We start from the raw sequence: 22412 nt of genomic DNA, 5'->3' as shown, positions 1-22412 counted from the left end.
CAGGCTGCAGCAGCCAGAAGCAATCAATGTGCCTATCTCATCGATCTATGCTGCATATCTATGCAGCATAGATCTCAATGAGAGATCAGTGTACTTATACTAGAAGTCCCCCATGGGGAATAACCCTAACTCCAGGGGGGCTTCTAGTATAAGTGTAAAAGGAAAAAAAAAGTGTTATTAAAGGAGAAGTCCGGCCAAAATTTATTTTTTATATGGTGCGAACGGCGATAACATAGCACAGGTACTACTCCCCCATTATCTGCAGATAATGGGGGAGTAGTACTTTGTATATGTTCCCAGCACCGAGCAGGGAGGGGGGAGGTAGATGGCTCCTCTCTCCCTCCCTGCTCGGTGCCCAGCAAATGTATTTATTGAATACATTTATGGGATACTTTGGGGAGCAAGGACACTTGCTCCCCAAAGTATTCCATAAATGTATTCAATCGCAAAGTACAGTACATTACATTACATACACACATCCATTGTAATTCCAATGGAGTGTCCAGCGGGGCGCACTATATATAGAAGTCAATGGTACTCATTGACTTCTATATATAGAGCGCCCCCTGCTGGACACTCCATAGGAATTACACCATTCGTTGTGACGTCACTGGTTCTGAGAGAATTCTAACACTTCCTGATACACTGAATTAAGGAAAATAGCAGTATATGAGCATTTCCCATAATTAATGTACATTAGAAAATTGTATACAGTAACTTTCCATAAGTAATAACAAATAAAAAATAAATTTTGGACGGACTTCGCCTTTAATAAAAAGCACCCTCCTCTAATAAAAGTTTGAATCCCCCCCCCTTTCCCATGTTATAAATAAAAATAAACATGTTTGGTATCGCCGCGTGCGTAATCGCCCGAAATATTAATCTATCACATTCCTGATCTCGCACGGTAAACGGCGTAAGCGCAAAAAACCCAAAGTGCGAAATTGCACATGTTTGGTCGCATCAAATCCAGAAGAATTGTAATAAAAAGCGATCAAAAAGTCGCATATGCGCAATCAAAGTACCGATAGAAAGATCACATCATGGCTAGAGATGAGCGAACCGGGTTCGAGTCCATACGAACGAGAACGATCGGCATTTGATTAGCTGGGGCTGCTGAACTTGGATAAAGCTCTAAGGTTGTCAGGAAAACATGGATACAGCCAATGACTATATCCATGTTTTTCACATAGCATTAGGGCTTTATCCAAGTTCAGCAGCCACCGCTAATCAAATGCCGAAAGTTCGAGTTCGGATGGACACTTCACACAGCCCCATAGACGAAAGGATAAAAGCGCTATAAGCCTGGGAATAGAGCGATTTTAAGGAACATATATTTGATGGATCTCCGCCACTAGACACCAGGGATCGGCTGCAGTAAGTAATCGGAGGCAGCTGTCAACTTTGACAGCTGCATCTGATTACTTGATTAGCGGGCTCAGCGATTGGAGCGTGCCCGCTAATAACCGCAGCCCCGGGCTACAGGCGGCACCTGGGACCGCGGCCCCGCTCTGAACTCCCTTACCAACCGCAGGGCGTAAATATACACTAGAGATGAGTCGTTGGTAACGACTAGAGATGAGCGAACCGGGTTCGGGTTTGAGTCCATCTGAACCCGAACGATCGGCATTTGATCAGCGGTGGCTGCTGAACTTGGATAAAGCTCTAAGGTTGTCTGGAAAACATGGATACAGCCAATGACTATATCCGTGTTTTCCACATAGCCTTAGGGCTTTATCCAACTTGAGCAGCCACCGCTAATCAAATGCCGAAAGTTCGGGTTCGGATCGACTCGAGCATGCTCCAGGTTTGCTCATCTCTAGTAACGACATAACCGTGGTGACCCAGAGACTACAATAATTATGTTATTTTTAACGAATGCTGAATAGCATACATGTATTATTTATTTTTGCTATTTTTCAAATATTAGTTTTTCCAATTTTTCAAATTTTGATCACACAAGATAGTGACCAAATTTTGCCACTATTAGGCTATGTTCACACTCTTGTTGTTTTTGAGTACAGAACAAAGGGTGATTGCAATGGAATCAGCGTCCATTCTTTACTGAAGTCAATGCAATGCCACCTGCTGCGTTCACACATTGTTACGGTAACGCCTAATCTTTAGAACTATTATTTCCGGACACTGTTCAGTGAACAACGTCCGGAAATAATAGCTGCTGACACAATGTAATGCGTGGCGGCAGCAAGTCAATGTTAAAAAAATAGAACGTTCTTGCAGTCGATACCAATGTCCTGAATGCAGCCCAGCGGCCGGCAGCTTAACAGCTGCTAAACCAAGTGCGCACATAGCGCCTTATATGTCACAAAAAAGAAATCTCAAAATCGCTAGCATAGGCGAATGCATTACAGTGCTATAAGCGCATAAATTGGGCTTGGTCATTAGAGCCCAAACTATCTGCAGCACTAAAGGGTTAAACACTGGGGTCTGGGCCAGTACAGGGTCATTTCATCTCTGTGTCGGTAATGGAGCACTGACAAGGCGTCCTGTATATGGGGCCATGGTCAGTATGTGTAACGCAACCCAACTAAACTCTCAATAGAAACACTAGGTTTCCTACATACATCTTCACGGCTGCTCCACTGTTCTTGTCATATACACGAACGGCTATTACAGGCCGTCTACACAGAGCTGGGCCGTCTTCATCGTCACCTAAACATTACCTTCCCGCCTTTCAGCCTTACCCGGCAGGACGGGACAGTCACGTGCCACGTCTAGGTCCGGTCACATGACGATGACGTACTCGCCCAGACTCCAGTATGTTATGTGTGATGGTGGCGGCGGAGCCCTGAGCGTGCCATGGAGAAAGACCTGGTGCGGCAGAGCCTCAATTACCACGGCCCCAGCCTGCTGTCCCTGCTGAAGTGTGAGCAGCATGACCACGCCGGCTTCAGGCAGCTGCTGGGGGAGCTGTCCAAGTGGCCGCAGTACAGGTAACATACGGGGCTGCTGGGAGCGCAGGGGGAGCTGCATGTTTCCCCTGCCCTGCAGTTGCTCGCTGAACTTTGCAGCCATATGGGAAGGCAGCTAGTGCTGGAATATGTGCCACTTAGATTGGCCATAACCAGCATTTACTGAAGGAAAACTTTACTAGAGATCAGCAACTGGTGGTAGTGGGGGGGCCACAGGCAGGGAATAGCAGTGCCACAGGAAGGGGAGGGGGGCATGGGCAGGGGTGAGGGGAGGGGGGCATGGGCAGGGGTGAGGGGAGGGGGGCAGGGGTGATGGGGGGGGGGCACAAGCAGGGGTGAGGGGGGGGCACAAGCAGGGGTGAGGGGAGGGGGCCACAGGCAAGGAATAGCAGTGCCACAGGCAGGGGTGAGGGGGGGGCACAGGCAGGGGTGAGGGGGGGGGGGCACAGGAAGGGGTGAGAGGGGGGGGGGCACAGGAAGGGGTGAGAGGGGGTGAGAGGGGGGGGGGCACAGGAAGGGGTGAGAGGGGGGGGGGGCACAGGAAGGGGTGGGAGGGGGGGGGGGCAAAGGAAGGGGTGGGAGGGGGGGGGGGCACAGGAAGGGGTGAGGGGGGGGGCACAGGAAGGGGTGAGAGGGGGGGGGGGCACAGGAAGGGGTGAGAGGGGGGGGCACAGGAAGGGGTGAGAGGGGGGGGGGGGCACAGGAAGGGGTGAGAGGGGGGGGGGGCACAGGAAGGGGTGAGAGGGGGGGGGGCACAGGAAGGGGTGAGAGGGGGGGGGGCACAGGAAGGGGTGAGAGGGGGGGGGGGCACAGGCAGGGGTGAGAGGGGGGGGGGGCACAGGCAGGGGTGAGAGGGGGGGGGGGCACAGGCAGGGGTGAGAGGGGGGGGGGGCACAGGCAGGGGTGAGAGGGGGGGGGCACAGGCAGGGGTGAGAGGGGGGGGCACAGGCAGGGGTGAGAGGGGGGGGGGCACAGGCAGGGGTGAGAGGGGGGGGGGCACAGGCAGGGGTGAGAGGGAGGGGGGCACAGGCAGGGAATAGCAGTGCCACAGGAAGGGGTGAGGGGGGGCACAGGCAGGGGTGAGGGGAGGGGGCCACAGGCAGGGAATAGCAGTGCCACAGGAAGGGGTGAGGGGGGGCACAGGCAGGGGTGAGGGGGGGCCACAGGCAGGGAATAGCAGTGCCACAGGCGGGGGTGAGGGGGGGGGGGGGCACAGGCGGGGGTGAGCACAGGCGGGGGTGAGGGGGGGGCACAGGCGGGGGTGAGGGCGGGGGTGAGTGGGGGGGCACAGACGGGGGTGAGGGGGGGGGGCACAGGCAGGGAATAGCAGTGCCACAGGAAGGGGTGAGGGGGGGCACAGGCAGGGGTGAGGGGGGGGCACAGGCAGGGAATAGCAGTGCCACAGGCGGGGGTGAGGGGGCCACAGGCAGGGGTGCGGGGGCCACACGCAGGGGTGACAGTGCCACAGGCAAGGGTGAGGGGGGGCACGGGCAGGGAATAGCAGTGCCACACGCAGGGGTTTGGGTTAAAGGTTTTCTGATAGTATTTATAACAATCTACACAGATTGGAAGGAAGGTAAGAAAAAAGTGGATGGTGCATATTGTATTGCAGTGTCATCACAGCACTTCTGCAGGTAGATGTTATATCTGGCAGGTTTAGGGCTAATGCACACGTCCGCGCACTGGACCCCAGAGCTCTCAGCATCATGAATAATTATGATGTCAGGAGCCCCAAGAGTTTGCACTAGTGTACTACTAGCACAAACTGGTTTCTGCGGATGTTTGCATTGGCCTTTAGAGGTGAGTACAGTTTGTATGTATAAGGCTGTGTTTGTACACTGTAAAATAACGGTCGTTATTTTCAGTCTTTAGTTGTTTCCATTGAAGCCTATGGACACATGGCATTAGTACACACAATGCGTAAAATACTGTCCATTGTTCACAGCGGCCATCAAATTAATGTTCAAGACACTTATTGGAGACTTGTTGTTTGGCGAACAACAGATGTTGTTTTTAGCTTTTCACACACAGACTTTTTTTTTTTGGCCATCACTGTCTTTTCAGCAAAATTTAATGGACCTTTAATAATAGCCACACCCAAAAGAGTGTCAGGGTGCCTTCACACATGACATATCCACTGTGGATCACTGCCCTGTAAAGTTCCCGGGTGCACGTCCCGCTCAGGCAATCAGTGTACTGCCCCGACGCAGTACACTGATTGGCTTTGCGGAACGTGCACACGGGAATACCGAAGTAAGCCGGATCGTGGAGCAGGTAATGTATAAGCTTCGGCCGGCCGGGAGTTAACGGTGGTCTCCTAACATACTGCTAGTGTCCATCCCGTTGCGAGAATGTCTGCCAGTAGACTTTACAGGGCAGGGATTTGCCTTAAACCTGACAATCATTCAACCAGAACCTAAATAATGTGCCAACTGTCGTCATTGCAGTGGTGGCTGCCTAAGTTTGTTAATTAACGGACGATATTTGGCACTCAAAATAATGGCCGTTATTTTAAGTATCAAATAATGGCCATTGAAAATTGTTGTGTGACTTAGCAGATGTGATCTAGCAGACATGGCTATATAAAAGAAAACAAGCCTGGGCAGAAACAAAAAACCTGCACATCTCTAACATGTTAAAGTACAAAAATCTTTATTATAGCCCAACACAGAAGAAAAAAAATAATTAAAAGCTTCATAAACAACCCCCTAAAGGACAGGATATGAGCCATCTTGCAATCCCTACGCTATATACGCATGTACAAATACGAAAAGCAACCAAATGCTGCAACACGGATACACCTATAAGGCATGTGAAAAGAGCATGTCCTAACAGTAATACATCCTATAATGTGCAACATGCCAGAATAAAATACATTTCAGGAGGAGGAAATAAGTACAAGTGCACTAACTCAAATGTTCTGTCCATGAGACACCCCTGAGAAAGTTGGTTAGGCTTTTCTAAATTCTACTATAACCCCTTAGTGACCGCCCATATGTGTTTTTACGGAGGTCACTAATGGGCTTCATTCCGATGCATACGCCTTTCTATGGCATATGTATCGGAATGCTCTGCTGCCCCCCTGCGGCGGCAGAGCGGGGGATCAGCTGTCAGTGTAGTTTAACCAGTTAAATGCCACTGTCAAATCATGTCAGCGACATCTAACGGGTTCCGGTGGGTGCAGTGGCCATACTCACGTGATCGCTATGTCCCGCCTAATGAAGGCCCCCGTGCTAACCATGGAGATGCCATCCTGCTGACAGGTATGGCTGTGCTGATTGCCTGTCAGCAGGATGCTCACATAATACAATACACTGCACTACAGCAGTAGTGCAGTGCATTGTATAAGTTATCAAAGTGTTACACCAGTGTACAGGAAAAAAAAAAGTGCACCAAAACACAATTCCCCCCCCCCCCCCCCCCCCCCCAAAAAAAAATAATAAAAGTGTGTTTAATTCCCCATATACAACAAACAGTTACATGAAACAGATCAAAAACACAAATCATATACATGTTTGGTATCACCACGTCCGTCACGGCCCAATTTATAAAAACTATATGAATTATTATATGGCACGACACGCTGTAAAAAGGAAAAAAAAAACACAATTGCTGTATATTATCAATTTGCTTTAAAAAATTCGTCATAAGAGATCAAAAAGTAAAACCTGGTATCAATAGAAACTATAGATCTTCCCGCAAGAAATGAGCCCAAAACCAGCTCTGTTGCGCAAAAGATAAGAACGCTATGTTAGGAATAAAGTTTCTATTGTGCCAAAGCGGTAATAGTTAAAAAAAAAAAAAAACTATACAAATTTGGCATCCCTGTAACTGTAGTGACCCAGAGAATATATGTGTTATGTTATTAGTGACCGCTGACACAGATTTTTACGGCGGTCACTAATGGGCTCTCTTCTGCTGCCATCAGCTCTTTATGGCGATGGCACAGAATTGTGCAGTGGAGCCGGTAAGGGCTAGGGGTTGAGGCAGAGTGTGGGTACAGTCTCGGCCAGTCTCCACACTGGTGATCGCCTTTATTAAAAGTATAACGACGGCCACCAGAAAAGGGCATTGCCGGTGCCGCTGCACACTTTTATCTCCTCTCTCTGTGAATCCGCAGTGAGAGGAGATGAGTACATGTTCCCCGTGTCCCCAGGATTAACCCTAGTGTTCACATTGATGGTTCCTAATAAATCCCCATTCTCTCAACCACCAGAGGTGGCGGAGAGCATGGGGCAATGATCGGGGAGTACCCAATGTGGTCCTGGTACAAGTGATCAGTGGTTATACTATATACCACTGATCACTTGTTCCAAATGCTGCCGGCACTTTTTATCCCGTCACCACAAATCATTTGTGACAGGATAAAAAGTCAAGTGCCCCCGATTACCTGAAACCAGCTGAGATTGCTCATAACCACTTCAGTTTACCTGTAACCACTCAGATTGCCACAGACTGCCCGTGACCCTCCCCCCCCACCCAAGATTGCACGTCAGCCCCCCCAGATTGCCACAGACTGCTCGTACCAACCCAGATTGCCCGTCACCACCCCAGATAGCAAGTAAACACCGCCAGATTGCCCATTACCACCCCTGATTACCAGTAATCTCGTGTTTAATTTTTTTTTATTTTTAGCAACTGTGCTATTCTCCTACTAGCTGCAGTTTTGCTCCAGCAAAATTACGCTCCTTCCCTTCTGAGCCCTGCTGTGTGCCCATATAGTGGTTTATGCCCACATATGTGGTACCGTGGCACTTAGGAAAACCTGCATTACCTTCAGAATTCTATTCTGCTGACACTACAGGGGCACTGCAAACGCACCTGGCGCTCGGAAACTTCTTCAGAAAAATTTGCACTGAAAATGCTAATTGGCTCTCCTACCCTTCTGAGCCCTTTTCCTGTGGTTTATGCCCACATATGGAGTACCTTTGTACTCAGGAGAACCTTCTTTACAGATTTTGGGGTGCCTTTTCTCTCCTGTTCCTTGTAAAATTGAGAAATTTCAAACTAAACGAAGATATTATTGGAAAATGTTGAATATTTTCCTCTGGTACCTGTGGGGTGAAAATGCTCACCACACCCCAAGATGACTTCTTTGTAGTTGAGCTAAACACTGCCTCCACATGGCTGCTTACTGCTTGTGTGTGTGGGCTGCCACTTCCTGTCTCTCCATCTCTTTTTAGCAGAGAAAAGACGAGCTGAAAGCATGGACTGCAGTTTTGGCAGGAAGGGAGACACCTATGGGACAGATGTTCAATGTTGATTTAAACATAAAAAATGTAAAATAAAAATATAGTATATTGCAAAAATGATTGTTATCACAACCCCTGTTGATTTATAAAAAAAAATATTTGCGACACCTAAAGGGTTAATAAACCTATGAAATGTTACTTTGAATACTTTGAGGGTTGCAGTTTTTACAGTGGCCGAATTTATGGGGGTAACTAACATTCAGGCCCCACAAATCCACTTCAGAACTGAACTGGTCCTTAATAAATTCAGAAATGAAATTTTCATGAAAATGTGAAAAATCGCTGCAAAATTTCAAAGTCCTCTAACATTCTAACAAGTAAAAGGACGTTCACCGTAAAGTAGACATGTTGTAGATGTTGCATTAATAATTAGTTCATGTGGCATGACTATCTTTCTTAGGAAAAGAGAATTTTGAATATAAAGAAATTTTTCAAATTTTTGCGCAAATGAAAAAAAAACTACTGAGTCACACAAAGTATACTACAAACATAAAGAGGAATATGTCACGAAAAAACATTCCCAGAATAACCGTGATGGTTAAAAGCATCGCAGTTATCACTACATAAAGAGAGACAGATTTTAAAAAATAGGCCCCGGGCATTAAGGCCAAAAGAGGGGAAAGAGGCAAGGGTTAATGGAAACTAGGGCCCTGTGGTAACCTACACATGTTTTTTATATGTATCCTTTAGTATTTGATGCTATACTCAATTAAATGTTTGAATTTCATTCCACTAGGTAGACTGTTCCAATCTCTATTGCCACTATCATAATACATTAAAGTGACACTGTCAACCCCCTTTGTGCATTCTGACATCTCTACACAGGTGTAAAGGGTAAATTTAGCGTTTTTCATACCTTATTTCATATGATACGTCATGGTGTTTGTTCAAGTAAAAAGTCGTCATCTTTTATCAACTGCAGATTGTATTAAGTGGGCGTGGCCTCACTGCATCAGCACCACTTAACCCCACCCACAACGCCACAGTTGGCCCCGCCCCCTTGACAACCATTGGTTGGCCGACATAAAGGGGGTGGAGTCTAGACCTTTTGGCCAGCCTGTTCCAATGGCCGGCGAGGGGGCGGGGCCAACTGTGGTGTTGTGGACGGGGCTAGGTGGCGCTAATGCTGCGAGGCCCCACCCACTTAACACAATCTGCATTTGATAAAAGATGACTTTTTACTTGAACAAGCACCATGACGTATGATATAAAATAAGGTATGAAAACCACAAAATTTACCCTTTACACCTGTGTAGAGATGTCAGAATGTAAAAAGGAGGTGACAGTGTCACTTAAGTTATCTTGAGGACTATACTCAGTTTTTATGCTATTTATCTCAGGATTTGTTATTTATAATTGCTGCCATGACTGCATTACCAAAAGACGCTAGGATGTTAGTGTGAGAAAAACCTTCTACGTCTATGCTTGCATACATTACAGAGCGCTATCAATATCGTTTTTCTGTATTCTTCATTGCTTTTTGGCAGGAAGGAAAGGAATCTCGATAATATTGAAATCCAGCAGTTTATTGCTAGGAAAGCAGATCTCCTCTTTGCTCTTTCATGGAAATCTAATGTTCCACAAAATACGGATACACATGGACCATCAGAAGGTATGTTTGTGCTCAATAAAACTGCTAAATGTTGTTTTAGCCTAAAAGAGTGATTGCTGGAAGCCTAACAGAGAGATAGTGGAAAGTCAGGAAATAGTTGCTGTGAGCCAGCTATTTATTGTAGGGACCCACCTGCTATGTCACTTACAAGGAGTTAAAGGAGGAGCAAAAAGATCGCCACTTTAGTTGGGAGGGTATGTTACTGAATGTGCCTATGTAATCCTGCAAGTTCATAGGAGGCAGCACAGGAGAGACTAACCTTCTGTCTATTTTTTTTTGTATGTTATGAGGGCTGCCATCTTGCCTGCACTTTTTTGACAGCATTTAGTGACTTGTTTTACAGATAGACTCATGGACATAAACAACAATAGACACTCTGTTTCTAGAGATGAATGTCAAACATTACTGAGCATGCTCTTTGATCTTTGAAGAGATCATTCAACAAGGAGTTGCTATTGTCTTATACTCATACCATCTATCTACTGCAGTCATGTGTCGCTGTAATGCTGTACAGATCACTTTATAGCAGACTCCTCTAATCACCACAGAACAGGAAGTCTCAGTTTAGTTTTAGACCTTCATAGTAGGTGGGGGGGTGGCTGCAATCAGCAGCTGGGCCCTCACCGTTAAAGGGGAACTCCAGATAGAGGTTAAATAAAAGAAACTTCTGCAGAAGCATAAAGCATTACTTACCTGTCTATCCCAGTTTTGAAACTACCAAAAATCAATTTGTTTGGTTTTTTTTTTGTTCTGTATTGTGTTTCTGTCCTTCCTGGTTCCCAGAATGCAATGCTTTCCCTCAGCTGATCATCACAGTCCCCCACCCATCACAATCAGTAAAATTAGTGCTTCACCTGCTTCTGGCCATTCAGAGATGGTGGATCACTCAGGGGATTGAGGGATCCAGTCAAGCCTCCTGTGACATCACACCCTGCTCCCTGTCTGCATCATTAGCCTGATCTCAGCAAACACACAATGTGAGACAGAGGCATGGAATATTTGTCTCCTAAGGTGGGAGAACAGTGGGAGCAGGAGACAATGTGGACTGGCACAGAGGCCATTTTTCTTCACTTCCTGAATTTCTATCAGCTACCAGTGTGGCAGAACCATACAGATGGTAATACATTGTATAGACACATCTATATAACTTTTAATGTACTTTTAATAGAAAACAAGTTTTTCCTATCCGAAGTTCCCCTTTAATGAAAGGCAGCTTCGATCACGCTGTAGTCTGTCATTAACCCCTTAAACACCGCGATCGGGGCACAATCGCAGCATTTAAAGAGACTCTGTAACCATAATCTGACCCCCAAACAACTTGTACCTTCGGATAGCTGCTTTTAATCCAAGATCTGTCCTGTGGTCCGTTCGGCAGGTGATGCAGTTATTGTCCTAAAAAATACTTTTAAACTTGAAGCCCGTGCCAAACGGGCATATCTGTGCCCTAACTTTGCACACCCTCTCTGTCCCTCCTCCCCACCCTCTTCATCATTAGGAATGCCCCAGGCAGATTGTCTCCTATTCCCCACCTGTGGCAGCCCGGCACGTGGGCTGGATTGTTAAGACACCTGTGCAATGTTCAGCATGGAGAAAATGTTTCAGTGGCATTCCTAATGATGAAGAGGGTGGGGAGGAGGGACGGAGGGGTGGTGCAAAGTCAGGGCACAGATACTCCCGTAGGGCATGGGGCTGCGAGTTTATAAGTATTTTTTAGGACAATAACTGCATCACCTGCCAAACGGACCACAGGACAGATCATGGATTAAAAGCTGCTATCTGAAGGTACAAGTGGTTTGGGGGGTCAGATTATAGGTACGGAGTCGCTTTAAGTGTAAGTGATGGGAGCAGCTCCTGTGGCTTACCGATCGGGACCCCCACAATCACACCCCCGCAGGTCCAGATCGTTGTGCCGGACCGCTAGGGGTCTCTTACCTATCTCTGTGTGGTCCAATTGCCGCTCTGATCGAGTCTGCCACAGGCAGGCTCGATGAGCAGAGCGCATATAACACTGATCAATGCTATGCCTATGGCATAGCAATGATCAGTGTATGCAATCTAATGATTGCATGTAAAAGTCCCCCAATGGGACTTAAAAAAAACTGAATTTTTTAAAAAAAATACCCCAAAGCCCCTCCCCCAATAAAAAATATAAATCACCCCTATCCCATATAAATAATACATTAAAATAAACCATTAGAGCATTACATAGACACAGGAACCTCCCAAAGGTTACAATATTGCATTCTTTTTTTCCAATTTCACCAATTTTTATTTTCATAAATAATATTTTTGGGGTTACATCATACTTGTTACATATTGTCATCAGACCTAAACCCTGGCCCACCAGCTGCATAAAGGAGCTGCAGTGCTTCTGGGTAACAGTACAAGCTGTGATGCAAGGTGAATTCATGATTGCAGCCGTCTTGGCTTCACCTTTTTCTGGGTACTATAAAATCTCTTGAATTGTCTATTGACTTAATAATATCCACTTTGTGTTCTGAAATCTACAGCTAACATTCTTTTTTTCACTTGTAGGTTGTTATGCAGTCATGCCCCCTTTGGAGCAATTTATGGAGGTCCAAAGTGGCCAGAAAAGGGAATTGTTTTTTAGAGATGTTGAACGTGGGGATGTTGTAATCGGAAGGATATCTTCAATTCGTGACTTTGGATTTTTCATTGTGCTGATCTCAATGGGCAGTGGCATTTTAAGAGATATAGAACCATTAGAAATAAGTGTATGTGTCTTTAAATTTGTTTGTTTTAGCCCAGGGTACACCTTCCAGTTAAGTACTTTTAAAGTGTATACCTTTTTTGTCATTAATCAGGCATTATGTCCTGTTAGAGATGTGCCTTCTCAAAGCAACCATGGTGACCCTCTATCATATTATCAAATTGGAGATCTAATTCAAGGTAATTTTACAATGTATACTTTAGAAATCATAACACGTATAACAATTATATGTACAGTTTATTTGCATGGACATGTTATGTGTAAAAGCCATATATGAGGCACTCTAAATAGCATCTGATTCTGTTGTAAAAATCCTTTAATTCCCATATGGTAAACTGGAACTCTGATAATGCAGCCAGACTTCATGCACATGACAGACTCTTTTTATGTTATGGAGCCATTATCCCCTAGATTCAGTTCTTCTAATGGAAAATGTTTATAAGGCCTTTTTTCTGTGTGATTTGTACACAGTTCAACAGAAAAAAAAAACATCTGTGTTACTGTGTATGAAATTGGAGGGATACAGAGTTGTGGTAGGGGGGGTACATGTAATTCCATGGAAGACCTGTTATGAGTATATTACAAGATACACAAAAAAATAAGAAAAGTATGCAAAACTTTAGGGGTTGTCCCACAAAGTCAAGTTATGCCCTATCCTCTGACCACTGGAACCACCTATGTTCTTGAGAATGGGAACTGAAGTGTCTACTAAAACCATGGTCACACTTGCGCACTGCCGTCCTATCCTTGCTGTATGGTAGCTGCTACAGATGGCAGAGTTCAATGCTCAGCTACCACCAGAGAATGAATGTTTGGGGTTCCAGCTGTCGGATGCCCCACTTTGCAATTAGTTAGTTTTTCCCTATCCTGATGATCGAGCATAACGCCATTTAGTGGGACAACTCTTTTATAGGTTTTTTTTTTTTTCTAACAGTATGACTTAAATGCCTAAATAACATTAAAAATTATTTAGTCTCTTATTCCTGCTCCCTATCAACACAGCATTTTTTTTTTATAAACCGATACATTTTGTGAGGTTTTATAGCCTACCTTGGCATCAGCTATTTTGCCTAGAAAACCCTATTATACTAAGCGTAACATTCACTAAATGGCCCAAAAGTAGAGACAAGCTTGAAGAAATATTTTTTATGCAAATCAGTGCATTTATCTTGCTTTGTAAGCCTGCTTTACCTATGCCATAGTAAAAAAATCTTGAACTTTAACTCTTCATCTTTAAAAAATTCAATTCAGGACATAGTGCAGACGCCAAGATCACATTGGTGACAGACTGTTTAACGCCCCACTGCGCCTCCGCTTACCAACTTCATGCTGTTATATCATCTGATAAATACGAACTTTGCGTCAGATATGCTGTTTGTGTTCTGTTCTGAATACAGTTATCACATGTCATTCAATACCATCTCTTCTAGCTGCTGTTAAGGACATTGATCGTTACCATGAAAAGATTGCACTATCCTTGCACAAGTCTTCACTTCCAAGTCATCTTTCCCATTTGAAGCTTGGAGTTATAACTTCTGAAGATATGCCAGAATACTACAAGTATGATTGGAAGACTCCTATAATTTTTTTTTTTTTTTATGTGTGTGTGTTTCTGAAAAGAAACGTTACCTTTTTATTTATTTTTTTCCTACTGTATTAAATGAAGTTTGTATGCTAAAGTAACTCTTTATCCACCAACCCATTCCACCAAAACGCTAGTACTGTCTGTTTGATTACAGTAAATCCTTATCGGTCATGTCTTTTAATATGTGCCCGGTGCCTTGGTTACAGCAAAAATTGATCTTTTAAACTTACAGCACTGTGTCATACTGGCGTGGCCTACAGTGTCTTTGCCGAAACCTCTCCTTTCTTCCTCCACACCCTCCTCCTCATTAGGAACACCCCAGGCAGGATTTCTATTCATCACCTCTCTAAACAGTGCACATGTGCCATAGCGACACTGGTGCACTGTTCAGATGAGCAGTGAATAGAAATCCTGCCTGGGGGCACTGGCGTAGCTACCATGGGGCCAGGGTACGCCGTTGCTATGGGGGCCGGGGCCCGGGCCCCCGTGTTGAAACATGTGGCCTGCATGATTGCATCCCATCCAAGGTGGGTGCTTTTAGTGCTGAGTGTGGCAGCGGTTCGCCAGAACCAGGACAGGTGAGATTACCCCCAGAGAACTACAATCCCCACTATGTCCTTCTAACTGTTCATGATGAGAGTTGTAGTTTTGCAGATGGACATTCAAGTCGCTGAACTACAACCCCCATCATGCCCTATTGACGGTTCATAGTGGGGGTTGAAGTTCTGCAACGGATTAGAGGTTGATATAGTATAGGAGGGGGGAGGCAGTGGCACAGTAGAACTACATCTCCCATCATGCTGTGTGGTAATATGCAAGACTACATCTCCCAGCATGGTGTGTGGTAATATACAGGACTACATATCCCAGCATGCTGTATGTGGTAATATACAGGACTACAACTCCCAGCATGGTGTGTGTGGTAATATACAGGACTACATCTCCCAGCATGGTGTGTGGTAATATGCAGGACTACATCTCCCAGCATGGTGTGTGGTAATATGCAGGACTACATCTCCCAGCATGGTGTGTGGTAATATGCGGGCTACATCTCCCAGCATGGTATGTGTGTGTGGTAATATACAGTACTACATCTCCCAGCATGGTGTGTGTGGGGTAACATACAGGACTACATCTCCCAGCATGGTGTGTGGTAATATACAGGACTACATCTCCCAGCATGGTGTGTGTGGTAATATACAGGACTACATCTCCCAGCATGGTGTGTGGGGTAATATACAGGACTACATCTCCCAGCATGGTGTGTGGGGTAATATACAGGACTACATCTCCCAGCATGGTGTGTGGGGTAATATACAGGACTACATCTCCCAGCATGGTGTGTGGGGTAATATACAGGACTACATCTCCCAGCATGGTGTGTGGGGTAATATACAGGACTACATCTCCCAGCATGATGTGTGTGAGGTAATATACAGGGCTACATCTCTCACCATGGTGTATAGGGTAGGCTGTAGAACTACATCTCCTGCATATTACCCCACACAACATGCTGGGAGCTGTAGTTCTGCAACAGATAAGACGATGACAGGGTACACGAGGGGGAGATGGTGACACAGTACACTAGCGGCTATGTGGGTGCATGTGTACATGTAAGGCTCGCAACACGTTGCCGGAGGCAGCATTCCTTCCAGGAGTATGCTGAGATGGGGGGGGGCCATAAAGTTTTTTGCTATGGGGCCCCATGAATCCTAGTTACGCCCCTGCCTGGGCCTCCCTGTTCAAGTTTAACCCCATACAGCAAAATGACGTTCCGGGAATGTCATAAAAAGCAGGTAGTTCCTGCAGAATGTCATGTCGTCCTTGCCTTCCCCCCCCCCCCCGCTGTCCCTTGCGGCGATTGGGAGACTGCTGCCGCTTATTACCCAACTGTCCCCCAGTAAACCCCATAGATGCCGCGGTCAATGCAACTGCAGCTGTCTATGAGGAGTAGCAGGAGAGATTGCCTCCTTCCCTCCTTGGAGGTAGCCATTGCAACCAGGGGCATAGCTAATGTCTCTTGGGCCCTGGTGCAAGAGGACTGATATTGCCAATAATACTAGTATATGGGAAATATCACCATGCATGTTACCGCCATACTGTTACTAACAAAATCCTGTATATTGAGACCAATATTGCCAATAATACTAGTATATAGGAAGGAAATATTACCGCCACACCACAACCAATATATTGTTACTGACCAGATCCTGAATACTAAATCCAATAAAACACAGTATCAGATAACAAGTAACAAATAACACCACTGCTGCTACTGAATAACATTCACTGTACACAGATCACTATCACCTCATCCAGTCATATAGAGGTACCCAGCTCTACACAGGTCCTGTACACCATATACATTACAGTGCAGTTCCATCAGATGACTCACATGGGACGTCTTCTCTGATCGGACTTCTTCCCTTTTCATCATCTTCTGTCCTGGGCTGTTATGAGAACTTCTGTATTGGCCCCTTTACACCCTCATTTAGTGGTTAGGCTGACTCTGTGACCCCCTTATAGTATTTTCCCCCCTCTGTGGTCCACTATAGTGCATTGCATACACTCCCCATGTAGTCCCCCAATGTTTCCCCTTATAATGGCACCTATATAAATGGCCCCCATTGTAATCCCCCTTATAGATGGCCCCCATTGTAATCCCCCTTTATAATCCCTCTTATAGATGGCCCCCATTACAATCCCCCTCTATAGATGGCCCCAGTTGTAACCCCCATTGTAATCCCCCTTTGTAGATGGCCCCCATTGTAATCCCCCTTTGTAGATGCCCCCATTGTAATCCCCCTTTGCAGATGACCCCATTTTAATCCTTCTTTATGATGCCCATTATAATGGCCCCCAGTCTGTGCAAAAAAACAAACACACAACTCGTTCCCCCACTGTGTGTCTCTCCTCCTTGGTCTGTCTGTTGGCTGCCGCGCGACTCCTGGCTCCATGTCTGTCCCGTCCGCACACGCACCATAGAGCTTTGTGCGACCGCAGCGTCTATGGGGAGATCCACTCCCTCCCGGAGATCGGGTGGCGGGAGGAGGCTGCGGCACGTTGCCTCCTCCCACCGCCACTGCTGTGATCCCCTCCAGGGCTCCCCCGTCCCTGCTGGAACCCCCTCCCTGTGCTCACACTGTAGCCAGCTCCCTCTGTGACGCCCCTGGAGCCACGCGAGCCATCTCGCAACTCCGGCGGTTGCTATGATTTCTAATGATCAGGCCCCTGCAGGGGGCAGAGGTCTGATCGTTTGAATGAGCTGTAAGGCTATGTTCACACAACGTCAAAAATAGGCGGCCGATTTTCACATTTAACAAAAACGTCCGTTTTTGCCGAGATTTAACTGACTGCAATGGAAATGCATTGAAGTCAATGTAAATACAGACGACCAATGCACTCACTGTATTGAATAACTTACGTTTTTTCCGCGGGCGTAAAAATAATGAACATGATCATTATTTTCGGACGTCTTCTGCAAACAGCGGACGTTTATTTGTAGTTCACTCAGTTTTTCTTTTGTCACCGTTCTTTCTCTGTTTTTACTATTAAATTCAATGGACTTTTCAATTAAGACACACCAAAAGGCCAATTAGTAACCTCAAACTAAAATAATGTGCAAACACCAGTCATTGCACTAAGGGGAGGCCAGGCAACTAAATGACATCTGTTATTTTAGACTCAAAATAACGGACGTCATTTTAAACGGAGCTGAAAAAACATTGGGTGAACATAGCCTAAAGCTGACAGCTCATTCACTGTATAATGCATTACAGCACTGATCATGTGCTGTAATGCATGATATAGATATATGTAAAAAAAAAAACACACACAAATAGATGCATACATACATACTTAAAATAAATAAATGAAATAATTAAAGTAAATAAATATACACATTCCCCATCCCCTATTATAAACGATCCCCCCTATAAATAAGATACATATGTTTGGTATCGCTGCATCCGTAATGACCCCGTCTATTAACCCGTTACATTAATTATTTCAAACCGATTAATAAAAAATAAAATAAATAAAAAAACCAACCAAACATATTTTTTTTTAAATTAATTCTGCCTCCTAATAAAGACAGAAAAAAGCTATCAAAACATCACATGTGCCCAAAAGGTGTACCACTAAAAACGTCAGCCCTCCCTCCCTGCTCTAACAATATGCAAGACACAAACAGTTTTTATAGTATAAATGCCATAAACTATTAACAAAAGCTATATAACATGGGTATCCCTGTAATCGTACCCTCCTGATGAATAACGATAACATGTCATATGGAACGTGTAGTAAATGGGATACAAAAAATGGTGAAAAACAGCCGCTAAATTGTGTTTTTTTTTTATTGTTACCCCCTCATAAAAAATGTAGTTAATTATCAGGGTGTCACGTGTCCCCCAGAAACATACCAATGCAAACGTCAACTTGTCTTGCTAAAATATTTTGGCACCGCAAGACCTCTGTAACATGATATAATGGCTATAAAAAAGCTGAAATAAAAAAAGGCCCCAAAATTCAACAGGTCTCTGTCATGTCTGCGGCCTGTGGTTGAGTCAGGTGATGCACTGTGGCCACATATGGGGGATTTCTAGAAACATTGGAATAAGGAGAATAAACAGTGAGTGTTATTATTTATGAGTTAGTATTTGCTGCGTTAGAGGAAAAAGATGGATTAAAATAGAATATCTGCCAAAAAATGAAAATGTTTCATTTCCCCTCTAACTTGCTTACATTTCTGTGAAACACCTAAAGGGTTAATAAACTTATGAAATGTTACTTTGAATACTTTGAGGGGTGCAGTTTTTACAGTGAAGAAATGTATGGGGGTAACTAACATACAGGCCCCACAAATCCACTTTAGAACTGCACTAGTCCCTAATAAAATCAGAATTCGAAATTTTGCATCAAATTTTTTTTTTCCTTTCAAATTTTCAGGAAAATGTAAAACCCTCTAATATCCTAACAAGTAAAAGGATGTTCACCAAATGATGTCACCATAAAGTAGACATGTTGTAGATGTTGCAATAATTAGTTTGTGATACGACTATTTGAATATAAAGAAACGTACATTTTTGCGCAAATGTTTATCAACCAAAGTATACCACAAACATAAAGAGGAACATGTCACGAAAAACAATCTCAGAATAACCGTGATAGTTAAAAGCATGGCAGAGTTATTACTACATAAAGAGACACAGGTCAGATTTGAAAAATATGCCCTGGGAATTAAGGCCAAAATAGGCTGCGGAGGCAAGGGGTTAAACCTATTTTAAATGTACAAGTATTACTATTTGAAAGATATAGACTTACTAATCCCCCATATTCCTGCATTGTTTCGTTACCTGTAGACCTGACAACCCGCTGAGGTGGGTCAGGCATGCTCAGTTAAAGTTTTGATCACCATGAATACTGTCAGTTGGTCTATATTGAGCCCCATTTGTCTTGTCTATTTATCCTTGACGGATATATTTATGACATAACCTTTTGCCGTTATTTGCCGGCTTTTTCCCATAAAGAAACATATGGCCCACCAAATAAAGTGATGTCAGCAGATGCAAAATGATAATTATAAATGTGTATTAACTGGTCGATCAATTTGTTTTTGTCAAGACACAGTACTGCCTTCTCCAGCAGCAATGACACATATGAAAAGGTCCTGCAGCAATCTGTGGCATTTTCCAACCCATCTACTGTTGAATTCCTCCTGAGTACTCTTGGAATTGATGAGTCTAAGCCACCATCATTAATACGAGGCCTTCAGAGGTAATGTTACATAACAAAACCTAGTTATATAGTAATACCATGGGTTGCAAAAGATGCTGATGAAGCTGTATGTTGTCTTTTAGTGTGACATTTACCAGTGGGCTGAAGCTAAATGCAGCACCTCTAGTTTAATAACTCACTTGGTTTTCCAAACATGCATCATAAAATAAATTCTGTCCATATTTATTCCAGATGTTCTGTTGGCCGTGGATGTTCAGTCTTGTGATTTTTTTGCGGAGTGACATTTAGGCCATGTTAACACATTGTGACATTTGTCAGTATTGTGTGCAGATTCTCTGCCTAGATCTGTGAAAACAATATCAACTGCATTAACTCTTGCAATGCAACTTTTGCAATTGAGTAAAAACGGCAAAACTGAAAACTACAGCACAAACTGCAGTTTATGTAATTTAACACAATTCAGTTCACAATAGTGTCACATCTGGCTAACTTACCACAATAGCTGTATTTGACATTTGTAGCTCACCTGAGCAGTGAGTGACAAAGACCTGGAGTTCTGATATAGTGGGGGAGAGTAGGCATAAAACATTAGAAGAAAATTTAGGTTTATTTATTATGTACTAAAACTTTTATTTGTGCATACTAGTAGAATAGATCTGTAATGTGCCAAATTTTTCAATGTGGCGCTGGCTGTTTGATAAAGTTCTAAAGACTCTAAAAACTGACTTGTTTTAAGACCAACTGTTGGTTTGCTTAAAGAGGACCTGTCACCCCCCGTGCCGGGGTGACAGGCTCCCGACCCCCCGTTACAGCCCCCTATACTCACCTGATCCCGCCGGGTCCCGCTTTTGGATCCGGTCGGGTCACAGAGATATCAGCTCCCGAAGCCCAGTGCGCGCGCTGACAGGGGAGTCAGACGCTCATAGAGAATGAATGGGGAGTCCGATGCTCCGTCATTCTCTATGGGCATCGGACTCTCCTGTCAGCGCGCGCGCTGGGCTTCGGGAGCTGATGTCTCTGTGACCCGGCCGGATCCAAAAGCGGGATCAGGTGAGTATAGGGGGCTGTAACGGGGGGTCGGGAGCCTGTCACCCCGGCACGGGGGTGACAGGTCTCCTTTAAAGGTGCCCCTGAATTTTAGGTCATGTTAGGTCCTTGTGTGAGTATACCCAAATTGTGAACACTTTATATAACACCTCACTTGCAGGTCTCTACGCCTATTCTCCCAGTCTACCATTTTCTTCTACTAAGCAGAAAATCGCCCATTTGATAGCCAGTAAAATGTGATACTGAAGCCTAGCATTCCTGTTGATGGGGTCACCAAAATACCCCTTTAAACTTTGCACCAGTACTGCAGTGCAAACGTAAATGTAGATATATGCATTCTTTTCATGTATGGAAAACCTCTTGGAATTTGTACAAAATGGTGTAAGTCGAGCCAGGTCTTAGTTTTTAAATTTAACCATTTTTGAATTCTCCTCAGCCCTCAGATGGTACAAACCTAAAATAAAAAAATGTAATTTTGCAGGGAGAATTTTTGTGATCAAGATTATGCTCCTTCTTTAAGAAGAAAGCAGTCATCATCCTGGGCTTTAAAGTGGTGAGTTTGTTTGCCCCCTTGCACCTGATTTTCTTTTTGTGAATAATAGTTCTGGTAAATATATAAACTGCCTCACTATTTATTTATTTTTTATATAACAGTGTGAAGACAGGAGTCGATTACTTTAAGCTAGGTCGTCATGTTGATGCTATGAATGAATACAACAAAGCTTTGGAAATTGATCCCAAAAATGTTGAAGCTTTAGTTGCACGAGGTGCCTTGTGAGTATTTAATAATTATAGTGCTTGAAAAGCACTATATTGTAATCCATATTCTTCTTCTTCTTCCGTTTCTTCTTCTTCCAGCCATTTTTCTGCGCGTAAAACAGCCCGAACCGCTTTGCGCACACACTCCATTCAAACTGCGTTTCGAAGCCCTCGGCGGTGTGAGGTGTGCTATCTATTTTTCGTTTCAATCGGATTTGTTGTTTTTAAGAAATTTACGTTAAACGACCCCAAATTTCCCATAGAAAATAATGGCCCATTGCAAATAATGGCCACACTCTAACTGCTAACAGCCAATCACAGCACATATGCAAATAGCTGAGATATAGCAGCCAATAGGAACTCTAAGGTTTTGTCAGGCAATGTATCACACCATCCACAGTCACATGACCACTATTGGCCAATAGAAGATGTAATATATGGAAGGTCCTTAATGATTTTGTCTCACTGACATGAGTAAGATTGTCATGGTAACCGAGCAATGATCTTTACCATTATAAGTACCCAGATCGCTCTTAAAGGGACCCAGGTCGCCCTTAAAGGAACGCATGTCGCTCTTAAAGGGACCCAAGTAGCTCTTAAAAGGACGGGACCCAAGTCACTCTTAAAGGGTCCCATGTAGCTCTTAAAGGGATCCAAGTCACTCTTAAAGTGACGGGACCCAAGTTGCTCTTAAACGGACGGGACGCATGTTGCTCTTAAAGGGACCCAAGTCACTCCAAAAGGTATGGGACCCATG

The 22412-nt window shown here is 44.6% G+C and overlaps 1 protein-coding gene across 4 annotated transcripts in view; it reads left to right on the top strand.

Annotated features, from left to right (window-relative positions):
• Positions 1–2776: 2776 nt before the first annotated feature.
• TTC14 (tetratricopeptide repeat domain 14) overlaps positions 2777–22412 on the top strand; it is a 41774-nt gene continuing 22138 nt past the window's right edge. For all 4 annotated transcript variants that reach the window (XR_011363659.1, XM_069975129.1, XM_069975128.1 and 1 more), the window contains exons 1-8: positions 2777–2954; positions 9673–9797; positions 12333–12532; positions 12623–12707; positions 13959–14088; positions 19736–19888; positions 21378–21449; positions 21551–21670. Coding sequence is in view for 3 of the 4 variants with exons in the window: in XM_069975129.1 (XP_069831230.1) it covers positions 2821–2954; positions 9673–9797; positions 12333–12532; positions 12623–12707; positions 13959–14088; positions 19736–19888; positions 21378–21449; positions 21551–21670 (1019 nt within the window). In the remaining variant the exon portion in view is untranslated. The remainder of the gene's footprint in view (positions 2955–9672; positions 9798–12332; positions 12533–12622; positions 12708–13958; positions 14089–19735; positions 19889–21377; positions 21450–21550; positions 21671–22412) is intronic.

The sequence above is a fragment of the Dendropsophus ebraccatus genome, chromosome 6, assembly GCF_027789765.1.
Source record: "Dendropsophus ebraccatus isolate aDenEbr1 chromosome 6, aDenEbr1.pat, whole genome shotgun sequence".
Lineage (NCBI taxonomy): Eukaryota > Metazoa > Chordata > Amphibia > Anura > Hylidae > Dendropsophus > Dendropsophus ebraccatus.
Note: the sequence above shows the minus strand (reverse complement) of the source record. Positions and strands in the feature narration are given on the sequence as shown.